Raw genomic sequence first — 12,382 nt, 5'->3', positions numbered from 1 at the left:
TCATAAGCACATGAAGGTTTAATCATATCATTCACTTGAATCATAATGTACAATGATGCTTAAGTTTGTGTATTTGTATGGTGTAAAATCTTTATATGTTGAAAGAAACCATTGAATTATCAGCTGATCTAAATCTTAGCATCTGGAAGTATTGGAAAAGTAACCCTGAACCCATCAACAGATACTGCTCAAGATCACTCCCAGTCACCCATTTGACCTGGCGCTGTACGGGGACTACATTTTCTGGACAGACTGGGTGCTGCGTGGTGTGGTGCGAGCCAACAAGTACACTGGGGAGGAGGTGGTGAGGCTGCGCAAGAATGTGGATTGGCTCATGGGCATCGTGGCTGTGGCCAATGACACCAATGCATGTGTGTGTTTGTGTGTGCTGTAGTGAGTCATCATAGTGAAGGGATCTGGGCAATATCCCCAGGCTTGCCATATATTCTGGACTATATGAGGACCTTTGCATAACAAGTCTCAAAATTAGATATTGTTATGTGCTGAGGATCAAGTGCAGATTTATAAACCAATGATGAATATGACATTGTCTTACTGACTTAGTAACTTCCTAAGCCAAGATATATGGTGTTTCTGTAGATCTTATATTTAGTCATCTTCATGCCACAGAAGTTGTGAATTTTTGGACAATATATGAAGTATAACGTAAGAGAGGTTTACTAGATGAAATGATGTGGTCCTTTGTGATGTGCAGGTGATGCCAACCCATGCCACATCTTGAATGGTGGGTGTGAGGACATCTGCCAGCTAGATGAGCGGGCGCAGGTGCAGTGCCGCTGCTCACCAGGCCGAACGCTGCTGGCTGATGGCCGCCGTTGTGCGGTCAGGGTGGCCAATTGCACTGATGACCAGTTTGAATGCAGTGTTGGCTTCTGCATCCCTTACACTTACTCATGCGATGGAGTGCAAGAGTGTCCTGATGGATCTGACGAAGATGAGCAGCACTGCAGTGAGTTTAATCTTTTATTGCATCCTCGTGCATTTGGTGAACTCCTGAGGAGAATTTTTTTTTCTTTTTTTATTTAATCATATTTTATTCCATTTCCTGCATCTGACAATTGACTGAAAGCCTTGTGTGTGAGGGAACTGGCACCAAATTCTTTTCTGTTCCCTTCTAGTTTTCTATTCTCACTATGCAGTGATATGATTTACTTTCATGGCCGTATTTTTTAATCTTCAGAATTTTCCACACTTGATTTGATTGTAATGTTAAACAGAATTGAGATTTTCATTATTGTAATGTGTGGAAAATGTTTTCACAGTCCACTAATATTCACTTTGTGTTGACACAGTGACTCGCACCTGCCGGGAGAATTATTTCTCCTGCGGCAACGGCCCCTGTGTGCCCAAGGAGTCGGTATGTGACCGGCGTGCCAACTGTCCCAACTTCAGGGATGAGAGTGATTGTGATTGCAATGAGGATGAGTTCCGGTGCCACACATCAGGTTTTTGCATCAACGCTGGGCTGAGGTGTGACTTTGACCCAGACTGTCTTGATGCCAGTGACGAGATGGGCTGTGGTGAGTGGTGGGCTGAGCTCTTGCTTGTCTGGAAGGCTTTGTTGTAAGCTTAATTCTCACTGTTCCTCAAAGGTTTCCTAAAGGAATTTTGAGATAAGATATAAAGATTCACATAAAATTTCAGGTTAAGAGATCCTCTGTCATTTGTAAATAATTTTAAGACATTTACTTATCTCAGGACCTATTTTACTTTACTGTCACCATTGACAATGGTGCTGTGTAATAACTGATTGCCATTCCTCCTGACAGAGAAGACTAACTGCTCCACCTATGTCCTGGATGGGTTCAACAGCTCTGAGCTGATCAACTGTGCCAACACCACACACTGCATCCACCCCAAGTGGCTTTGCGATGGTGCTAATGACTGCTGGGACAACTCAGATGAACTCAACTGCACCTCAAGTGAGAATTTAGTACTCTACATAAGAACATAAGAACATAAGAAATAAGGGAAGCTGCAAGAAGTGACCAGGCTTACATGTGGCAGTCCCTGTAATATACCTGCTTCTTCCTTGCTCTTTGATGATAAAGATTTATTAGGCTCAGAAACAACTCAAATAAATAATAGCTTAGCTCTAACTGCACATTATGCAACATTTAAACCACTTACTCAGTTGTTGCTAGGTTTCTGTAGATTGTTAAGTTTCAAAGTATCCAATGAGACAGACAAAAGTTTAACATTATGAACTGAAAAATGTGCCATATTGATACTATACTCTGTTCCATCTCAGGAAAGAAAATGGTGTTTGGCAGCTCTCTCAAACACTGTCTCATTCCATGCATTCCTTTCAACAAGTATTTGGGTAACTGATGTACAACAGTGCTTAAGATGACAGAATTTATTGAAATAACTTTAAAATACACAGTATTTATTTTTAAAATATATAAATAGATGTAACAAGTATTATCTGTTTGCTGATGACATAACCTGTGCAGGGGTGGTGGACAACCTCAGCCAGAGTGTAGTAAAGTAGTCCGTTACACCAGTATGTAATATAATTACCAGATATCTTCCATTATCATGTTACAGTCACAATGTATAGTGTAATGCATTAAAGGAGGGTGCGTAGACATAATCTTTGACAGAGCCTTTTAATTACTGTACTGATAAGGAAACTATAAAGTATATAATAATGCTGGTGCAACAATGAGCAGGTTATATTATCAGTAAACAGATAATAATTGTGACATGTATTTATATATTTAGAAAGAATAAATACTGTGTATCATAATGTTACTTCAATAAGTTCTGTTGTCTTAAGCATTGTTGTACATCAATTACCTACTTGTTAAAAGCAATGCATGGGCTGAGGCAGTGTTTGAGAAAGTTGCTGATCATCATTTTCTTTTCTGAGATGGAACAGAGTTTAGTGACAGTAGACCTGAGGTGCAAACAGCATTGTAAAGCTTGTCATGTGGCTTCATTTTGTGCTGATTTTTAGTTATGTTGCTTAAAGTTGTACTTTCTTAAACTTGCTTATATTTCTTATTCTCTTTTCCAATTTTATGTCTGGACTTGCTGTGGTAATGGCTTCTGCTGTGTGACTGTTGTGTTCTTGCTATTCCTTGTGAATCACTTGTGTTCAAATACTTCTGCCAAATGCTGCACTGCTTGCACTTGTCCTGCCTCCCTCTTGTTATATAAAATCCTCATGATCCCTTCTTTGTTTAAATGAATGTTGATTGTGTGCTGTTTGCTTTAATTTTCTTTCATATGCTTATTTGCTTTCTTCCCCTTTCAAAAAATTCAACATGAATTTTGGTGTTCCTGTACCACATTGTGCACTGTGTCTTGCATGCTTTGTGTTGCTCTGTACTCAATGTTAAGGTGAGAGTGGCACCTGCCCTCCTGGCCTCTTCCTTTGTGATGGTGACCGCTGCTTGCCCACCACCTGGCGCTGTGATTGGGAGCTTGACTGTTCCGACATGACCGATGAGCTTGACTGCAGTGAGTGTTTTCTGTGTAGTGTCTGCTGGCTTATTACTAATTTCTGCTTCTGGAGTTGCATAGATTTTCATTTACAGAAGTTGAGGTCTCATGTTACAAAGCTACACTTGGATTAAAAGTGTAATGAATTCAAACACCTTTTTTTAAATCCATTTCTTGATTTGCACAGATTTTCATAGTAACATTGAGACATCTTGTATTGATTCACCTTCATGGACAAACTGCTCAAGTAATTCTTTTGGTAATTTTTGGATTTTTGCTTTAATAAGATTTTTCACCACATTGGTGTAATTGCCTTTGTTATGTCTTAGATGTGAGTGCAGTGAAGTACATCTTAACTTTTTTGCTTTTATTGTGAAAATTTTGAAAGTAACAGGTTTTCACATAAACTTTTAGAAAAGTAAAAAAAAATTACGTAGATAGTCTGTTGATAAAGGTGGTAGTTACAAAACTGCACTTGTATTGAAAGTCTAGTTAATTTAAACCCCCTCTTTAGGTGACTTGGTCTGAGAATAAGGCCTGTATTCTGAAATGCTTTGCTCTCACCACAACTATTCTCAATGGCCACAGAGATTATTAACTTGGTTCTCAAGAGTATTTTTCTCTGTGGTCTGATAATGTAGAAATTTCACTAATCTTTTATTAGAACTGTAAGAACATCCCTAAAATCCATTTAGTTTCAACTAGTCTTTTGAATGTAGTGGAGGTGTGACACATAAGTGTTTCAGAATACAATCCTAACTTATGATGTGGGATGCCTCTCTTGTAGCACATACGGGAAAATTTTATGAGTTGCTGTTACTACTGATGCTTGCTGCACAGAGAGGCATTATCACTAATCTCTTAAGGCAGCCAGTTTTAACCCTCTGGTCTTCTGGCTTATTTTGAAGTGGTGTATAAAGCTCTGGATTAGATATTTTGCTGCCAGATGAGGAAATGCACAGACCCTTAAGATAGTTGTAAGCCACCAGTCAGTGCAGGGAAGGGGAGATGGTGAGAAAGAAAACAAGGTCTCTGTGGAATGTATGTGATTCTCAGTTTTTGAATGTTCATTTTCTTGATTTTTCAAAAGTTGGGAATAAACTCAATTTGTCCTTTGTCTTGATTTATGATTTTGCACTCTTGGATGAAAAACCTGATAAGAAATCTATCTAGAAAATATTAAGAATGCATTAATATAGAAAATATCAAAAGTCTTTATATATTTAATTTTTACATACACACTTGAATTACATAGATATATATAGATCAGTAGAAAAATTTGCATGCACACACACACTAGACACTAGACGTTAGGAAGGCTCCTGGACCTGATGGAGTGTCAGGATGGATACTAAAAGAGTGCAATCAGCAGTTGACATGGGTAATACATAATATTATTGAGAGCTCCCTAATTGAAAGTAGAGTCCCAATTGAATGGAAGAGAGCCAACATAGTGCCAGTCTACAAAGGTGGTAGTAAAGAGCCCTTAAACTATAGACCTGTGTCTCTAACAAGTGTGGTGTGCAAAATGTGTGAAAGATTGGTGAAGGATAAATGGATGCTGTACCTAGAAGGAAATGAAGTGATAATAAAGCAACAATTTGGATTTAGGAGAGGGAGATTGTGTGTTACAAACTTAATGAGTTTTTGTTCTAGAGTGGTGGATATAATGCAAGAAAGAGATGGATGGGCTGATTGTGTTTATTTAGACCTGAAGAAGGCCTTTGATAAAGTGCCACACAGGAAATTGTTGTGGAGGTTGAAGCATAATGGTGGGCTAAGGGGGGGCCTGCTGAGATGGATAGAAAATTTCTTGACAGAGAAATGAGAATGGTGGTAAAAGACCAAAAATCATCATGGAGGGAAGTCATAAGTGGAGTACACCAAGGCTCAGTACTTGCACCAATCATGTTTGCAGTTTATATAAATTATATGACAGAGAGTGTGGACAGCTACATGAGCCTTTTTGTGGATGATGTAAAGTTGCTGAAGAAAGTTGAGAGTGCAGAGGACTGTGGAACGTTACAAGAAGACCTGAACAAGATATCAGAGTGGAGTTATTGATGGGAAATGGAATTTAATTTAAAGAAGTGTAAAGTAATATAATTTGGAAAAAGTACAAGAAGAGTAAAAGGAAATTATGTGTTGAATGGTGTAAGATTGAGTGGAGCAGAAGAGGAAAAGGATCTCGGTGTTACAATGACTGGGAACCTGACCCCAGAGAGACACATTAGCAAAATTACAGGAGAAACCTATAACTTGAGAAGAATAAGGCAGGCATTTGCATATATGGATGAAAAGAAGGTCAGGAAGATGATCATGTCGTTGATAAGACCTAGACTAGAATATGCAGCAGTAGTGTGGTCGCCATACAAGAAAAAGGCTATAAGGAAGTTGGAGAGAGTTCAGAGAGCAGCTATGAAGATGGTACCAAGTATCAGGGACTTGTCATATGAAGAGAGACTGGCAAGGATACATCTACCAACGTTTGGAAAAGAGGAAAGAAAGGGGAGACTTGATTGCGATATATAAAGCATATGAGGGAGTAGAGGAGGTGAACCGGAGCGACTTAATGGTCTGGGATACATGGGACACTAGAGGACATGGAAAGAGGCTGAAGAGGACTGCTTGTAGAAGAGATGTCAAAAAGTATAGTTTCCCATATAGAAGTATTGATGTATGGAACAGTCTGGATGAGGAGATAGTAAATGCAGAAAGTATACATGGATTCAAGGCTAAGTTGGATATTAAAAGATATGAAGATGGGACAGTACGAGCATAGCTCTTTTCCCATAAAGCACAACTAGGTAAATACACACACACACACACACTGTACAAAATATCTAGTAAGCTTTCTTGTACATACACTAACAGCACATCTAATTTAATAAAATGTCCTCCTGCACTCACCCATTGGCACACCTCTGGCAGTAACTGAGCCGGTGGAGAGCTCGTCATGCCCCAACGGAACCTTCCAGTGCAAGAATGGGCGGTGCGTTGCTGTGATCTTTGTGTGCAATGGTGAGAACGACTGCCAGGACGAGGAGGACGGAGGGCAGCCCAGTGATGAAGCCACTTGTGTCTACTCCTGTGCTGAGGGTGAGTGTGATCTAGTGTGGCAGTGTTCTCCTCCCTTTTGTTGTATTGCTATTGCCTCTTGTCTTTTCATCCATGGGCTGTATTTCGAAATGCTCAGGGGTGTCATAAGGATTATTTTTCTTCCCTTCTGTTGTACTCTTGTTACCTCTTGTCTCTATTCATGGGTCATATTTTGCTTTGAGTCTCATAATGGCTATTTTCAAAGGCCATAGAGAGAGGGTGAGAGTGGCATAGTGTTCTCATTCCTTCTGTTGTTGCCTCTTATTGCCTCTTTATCCAAGGGTCATATTTTGCTTGGTGTCTCACAATGACAATTTTCAAAGGCCATAGAGATGTTATTCAAGTTCTCATGAGTGTTTTTACATTGATGAACCATAATTCTTGTTAAACTATCTCTAAAATCATGAAAATATCCTTGAAAATCTTAATAACTGGAGTCTATTAAAAATAGGCAAGATTAGAAGTTGAAGTGTTTGACAATGTGGTCCTGTGGCCCTAAGGGGCTCCACATTACCTCAACAATTTATGTGAAGTCAGATAATATCAGGGGTTATGTATTCATGCATTTTAATTTTCCTTTTGTCGACAATTATTCATAGCAGTTAGATTTTTTTTTTCTTCATGCAAGAGGGGCAACAAGAAAAGACTCGCCGAGATGCCAGTCCCTTAAGGAGCCAAATTAGAGTTTGTAATCTTGATGTTGCTCTGTTGCTCATCCACAGAGTATTTCAAATGTGAAGACAGCAATTGCATACCCCGGACGTGGGTGTGTGATGGCCACAATGACTGTCCGGATGGCTCAGATGAACCTCCTGACTGTGGTGAGTTAAAAAGAAAAGCCTGGAGTTGAGTTGAGCTTAGTTAAGAAGAAAACTTGGAATGAAGACTATGAGATTATAGATGATGAATAAATTATAGTGAGGAGAAAACAGCTTGGAGTTAAGAAGAGCTTAGAGTTAGGAGAAAACAGCTTGGAATGAAGATGAGATAAGCTAAGCATCAGGAGAAAGGAGCTAGGTGGAGAAAAACTAGGAGTTACAAGAAAAAGAAATTTCCCCTTTGAATGTTCCACCCTCAAAATTTTCCCCTCCAATAATTCATATCACTAATTTCTTTTAGCAGAATCAAAGGTGTGCAAGGAGGAGGAGTTCAACTGTACTGGCACAGGGCGATGCATCTCCAAGCAGTGGGTGTGTGATGGGGATTATGATTGTGAGGGGGGGGAGGATGAGAACCTCCCTGAGGGCTGCCCTGACCCCCCACCACTCATCTGTGCTGCTGGCCAGTTTTCCTGCCCTATCTATGACCGCTATGACCGCCGCTGCATCTTGGAGGTGAGGCACTCTGCTCTGTTGCCTTCAGTGTTCAATCTGTCTGTGTTTATACATACAGTATAATCAGGTTGGCAGTCCTACACAGTGGCCGAGATAAACACCACACTCATACACACAGTATTCACAATCTTAGTCCTGTTGCCCCTGGTGTTCTTATTAGTGTAAAAACAATATAAGGAAGGAAGTTGGTAAGATCATGAAGACAGTGATGAAAGAATAGCGAGAACTTTTTCCTCAAAAATTTGACATCTCATCAACAGTATTGTGGAAATTATTCAGGTTTTCTAAGGTGTTTATGTGATTTTAATGATAGTGTAAGAGACCTTCAGTTGTGCATCTTCATTTGTTTCTGCAATTCATATAATAATGATAGTGGTAATATATAGGTTATTTAGTCAGTTTGTACATGTAAGTAGTTGCATTCAAAGGTAAGAAGGTGCACTTTAAACAGAAATTTCTAAGAATTACATACATAATATTAAATAAAAACAAGTACAGTAAAATCCCTCTTATCCGGCATCAACGGGACCGCCGATATGCTGGATACTTGAATATTGCCGGATACTTGAATAGAAGTGAAATTATGTCCACAATCACCACCCTACACTCACGCATCTTACCATAACAAAGATCAGCTGATCGCCGTGCCGCGCGTCGCCACCCGCGCTGCCACCTCACACTCACCAACACACAGTTGTAGCATTGGGCCTGTAATTGTGACTCCTTCTGATCTTTTCAAGCTGAACCACTCGTATAACACTTTGTCCATCATTTCACCACGATGATACTGCAGTGTGTGATGATTTTCCACTGCCTTTGGGGTGTCGGTGGCTTTCATGTAATCCCGCAACTTTTTCGTTTGGGATTTAATGTCATAAATAGTTGATGAGCCCACAACATATTCCGCCATTAGTTGCTGTCTGCTTTCACCTCTCTCTAATTGTCGACAAATGTCTACCTTCTGCTTAAGTTTAAGCACAACACGCTGCCTCTTTTCTACAACTTTAGGCATGATGAAAGCATCAGGCGATAAACAGTGCACACGCGGGACTGAGTCAATGAGTAAACACAGTGCAGTGGGCCGTGGGTGGCGCGAAACAGTGCGCTCTGGTGGCGAGGGGACAAAGTATGCCTCGCGCGGGAATTTTAATCGATTTTATGAGTACACACTGATTTTTTATTGATTTTAAGGCTCGGGGGAAAATGTGCCGGATACTTGAAGCTGCCGGATATTCGAATGCTGGATGAGAGGGATTTTACTGTAAAAATTTTAAACATTAACACAACTTTCATCTTGGTTGATCACAGTCCTACTACTGCGATGGACACAAGGACTGTTGGGATGGCAGTGACGAGCCGGACTCCTGCATCCCCCACACCTGCCTCAAGTCGCAGTTCACATGTGGCGGTGACGTTCTGAAGTGTATCCCAGATGTGTGGGTCTGCAATGGCCGGCCGGACTGTGACGATGCCTCGGATGAAGCCAACTGCAGTGAGTACAAGTGTTGCCTTCTGGTGGACTTGTTCTATCAGAAAACATTGTATTTTTGTCATCTCATTATCAGTCTTCTTGCTCCTCTCTTTCCATCCCATCCTTCCCTTCTGTAGACATGGAGGTGAGTACTGGTGTTGTTTTTTAGTATCTTTGTTCTCCTGGGAAACTTTTTCACTGCTGTCATCCCTTTGTCAGTCTCCTTGCATCTCTTTTCTTTCCATCCCATTCTTCTTTTTTCAGACATACAGGTGAGTACAAGTGTTGCTTTCTGGTATCCTTGTTCAGTCTTGTTCAATCTTTTTGCTCCTCCTCTCTTTCCCACCACATCCTTCCTATCCTTAGGAGTAGAAGCACTAATTAATGGGCTCCTGTTGTTGCTGGAGACACCAAACATTGAGCACAGATTGTCACAGTTTCCTCATCCATTGTGTTGGTGATGTTTGATTGCTTTGTCTGCCGTGAATTATTATTTAACATGTTTGATCATCATCGTCATCACAATCTCTGTAACTGAGCCATCATCATCATCAGCACCATAATCATCATCACCAACACCTGCACCATCATCGTCATCAGCATCATTATTAGTAATTTAACCTGCCATAGTCACATAATGCCGATGTATGTCAAAATCACACTGACAGCTTCCTTGCACTTCAATAAACTACGAATTTTGCCACAGGGAAAAGAATACGATGTTACTTTATTATTATTATTTATTTTTTTTTTTTTTTGCGTCCAGAGACACAGGCGCTAAAATATTAATGATCCGTAAATGCAAGAAATAACTCTATATCAATACACACGCAATACACAGATACTGGGCACAGGTAACACAGGGCGGGGCAGTGTGAGGACTCACCCCCACCTGGCCAAGATCGTCCTGTGGAGTGCTGGAAACACTACCTATTGCCTTGTTCCTCTCTTCTTTCCTTATCACTACCATCTGTTTTCTTTACTGTTCTCATATCCTTCCTCATCCCTCCTCTTCCACCATCTACCTTCCATACTCTTCTCTTCTTCCCATATCACTACCATCTACTTTCCTGTCCCCTTTATCCTTTTTCACTCCTCCTCCGCCATATAGTTTTCCAGAGCTCCTTCCTCCTCTCTTTCTCCCCTTATTACTACCACCTGTCTCTTCCCTGTCCCTTTATCCTTTCTCATCCCTCATCATTCATCTATCTTCCTTGCCCTCCCTTCCCATCTTACGAGTACTTCCCTCCCCACCTGCACCTGTCTGCTCTTCACACTTTTCCGTCCTTTCTCTTCCATTCTTCAGCCTTGTCACGAGTCGAGTCACGCTCATTTCCGTTTTGTTTAGTGTTTATCCGTCAGGGTCCGTATTCTGAAACGTCTTGTTCTCTCACCACCCTCTCTCTCTCTCTCTCTCTCTCTCTCTCTCTCTCTCTCTCTCTCTCTCTCTCTCTCTCTCTCTCTCTCGGAGACCTCAGAAGTCTGGCTCTCGAGTATAATTATCTTGTCAATAATGTGGAAATCGTGTTAATATGTCACTAGAACCGTAAAAACCGGTACAACTCCTTCCAGTTTTTTGAAAGTGTTGGAGAGAAGTGCGGCGTAGGAGTGATTCAGAATACGGTCCTTATCAGATCTCTCCACGCCTCTCGTCATGCTAAGCACGGAGGAGTGGCAGCGATCACTCCCTTCACGATCAGCCCCTTCAACACGTGCTTAGTGAACAGAGCGTTGAATCAAGCACTGTCGGGAACCATACTTTGAAATACTTTCCTGCACACCGACGACTTTCAAGAGGCTTTAGTTGAAGTTAAATGGCATTAAAAGTTTTTTTTTTTTTTTAGTTCTCGTGATATATTAACAAAATTTCAACATTATTAACAGCTGAAACACTCTTGAGAATTGGGCTTATCATATCTGTGACCTTGGAAAACAGTCGTGGTGAGAGAGCAAAGCGTTTCTGAATATTGGTCTTTTTAATAAGTTACATTGGTTTTTAAGAGTGTTTCTGTGTTAATATAATGACAGATTAACAGGATTTCTACACTATTAAAAGTACAAACACTCATGAGAACCCGGCTAATCATATCTGTGACCTTCGAAAATAGGCGTGGTGAGAGAGCAGTGTTTCTGAATATTCCCCGCAGGAACACGGAAAATCTGCTCTCCGCGCATAAGCATAATTGGAACGGACAGTCTTCACTTATGTTACGTATACTTTGTACGCAGTGAAGTAATGCAGTACATATTAATAGAGGAAGATTAGGTGTGAGGTCTCTCTCTCTCTCTCTCTCTCTCTCTCTCTCTCTCTCTCTCTCTCTCTCTCTCTCTCTCTCTCTCTCTCTCTCTCTCTCTTTCAGCAGCTGTGAGTTTGAATCTTTTTATTATTCATATTCGTGCAGCGGCATAAGATTAGAGAAAGTTAAGCTTAAGATACACAGAGTAGCAATATATGTTTACCTTTCTTTTATTCAACATTATTCCAAATATTTATACGACCTTCATCTTCCATTGTAAGAAAGATAAACTATCAGTCTCCGATTGTCGTCTTGTAAAAAATAATGATCCCGTTGATTCATTGAAGATTCTTTTCTTATTTCTTTCACCTTTACTGTTGAATCTGGGGTGACTCTCTCTCTCTCTCTCTCTCTCTCTCTCTCTCTCTCTCTCTCTCTCTCTCTCTCTCTCTCTCTCTCTCTCTCTCTCTCTCTGTTGACCTATGTAAGTTATGTCTGATTGATGAGCTATCGAGCGTGTCCTTCTCTCTCTCTCTGTGTGTGTGTGTGTGTGTGTGTGTGTGTTTCTTCCTCGCATAAACCGTGGGAGACTTCCTTATTTGTCATCGTGTGAAAGTTATCATGTGTGTTTTTATTGCTTCTTCCTCGCATCTCTTTGAATGGTTATGAAACTAGATCACTACTACTACTACTACTACTACTACTACTACTACTACTACTACTACTACTACTACACAATGACATCTAGCACCAATAGATCGCCAGTAATA

General features: G+C 40.5%; 1 protein-coding gene across 10 annotated transcripts in view; it reads left to right on the top strand.

The window, feature by feature from the left end:
- Window positions 1-12,382, top strand: part of LOC135111740 (prolow-density lipoprotein receptor-related protein 1-like) — a 175,117-nt gene that overhangs the window by 85,872 nt on the left and 76,863 nt on the right. For 9 of the 10 annotated variants that reach the window (XM_064025428.1, XM_064025424.1, XM_064025423.1 and 6 more), the window contains 8 exons: window positions 182-371; window positions 716-970; window positions 1,314-1,541; window positions 1,791-1,943; window positions 6,403-6,570; window positions 7,293-7,391; window positions 7,690-7,904; window positions 9,213-9,396. In XM_064025428.1, coding sequence (XP_063881498.1) covers window positions 182-371; window positions 716-970; window positions 1,314-1,541; window positions 1,791-1,943; window positions 6,403-6,570; window positions 7,293-7,391; window positions 7,690-7,904; window positions 9,213-9,396 — 1,492 coding nt within the window. The remainder of the gene's footprint in view (window positions 1-181; window positions 372-715; window positions 971-1,313; window positions 1,542-1,790; window positions 1,944-6,402; window positions 6,571-7,292; window positions 7,392-7,689; window positions 7,905-9,212; window positions 9,397-12,382) is intronic. The other variant, XM_064025422.1, reaches the window with a different exon arrangement.

Source organism: Scylla paramamosain, chromosome 22, assembly GCF_035594125.1.
Source record: "Scylla paramamosain isolate STU-SP2022 chromosome 22, ASM3559412v1, whole genome shotgun sequence".
In the NCBI taxonomy this organism is placed as follows: Eukaryota; Metazoa; Arthropoda; class Malacostraca; order Decapoda; family Portunidae; genus Scylla; species Scylla paramamosain.
The sequence above is the reverse complement of the archived record's forward strand: the minus strand, read 5'-3'. Positions and strand labels throughout refer to the sequence as shown.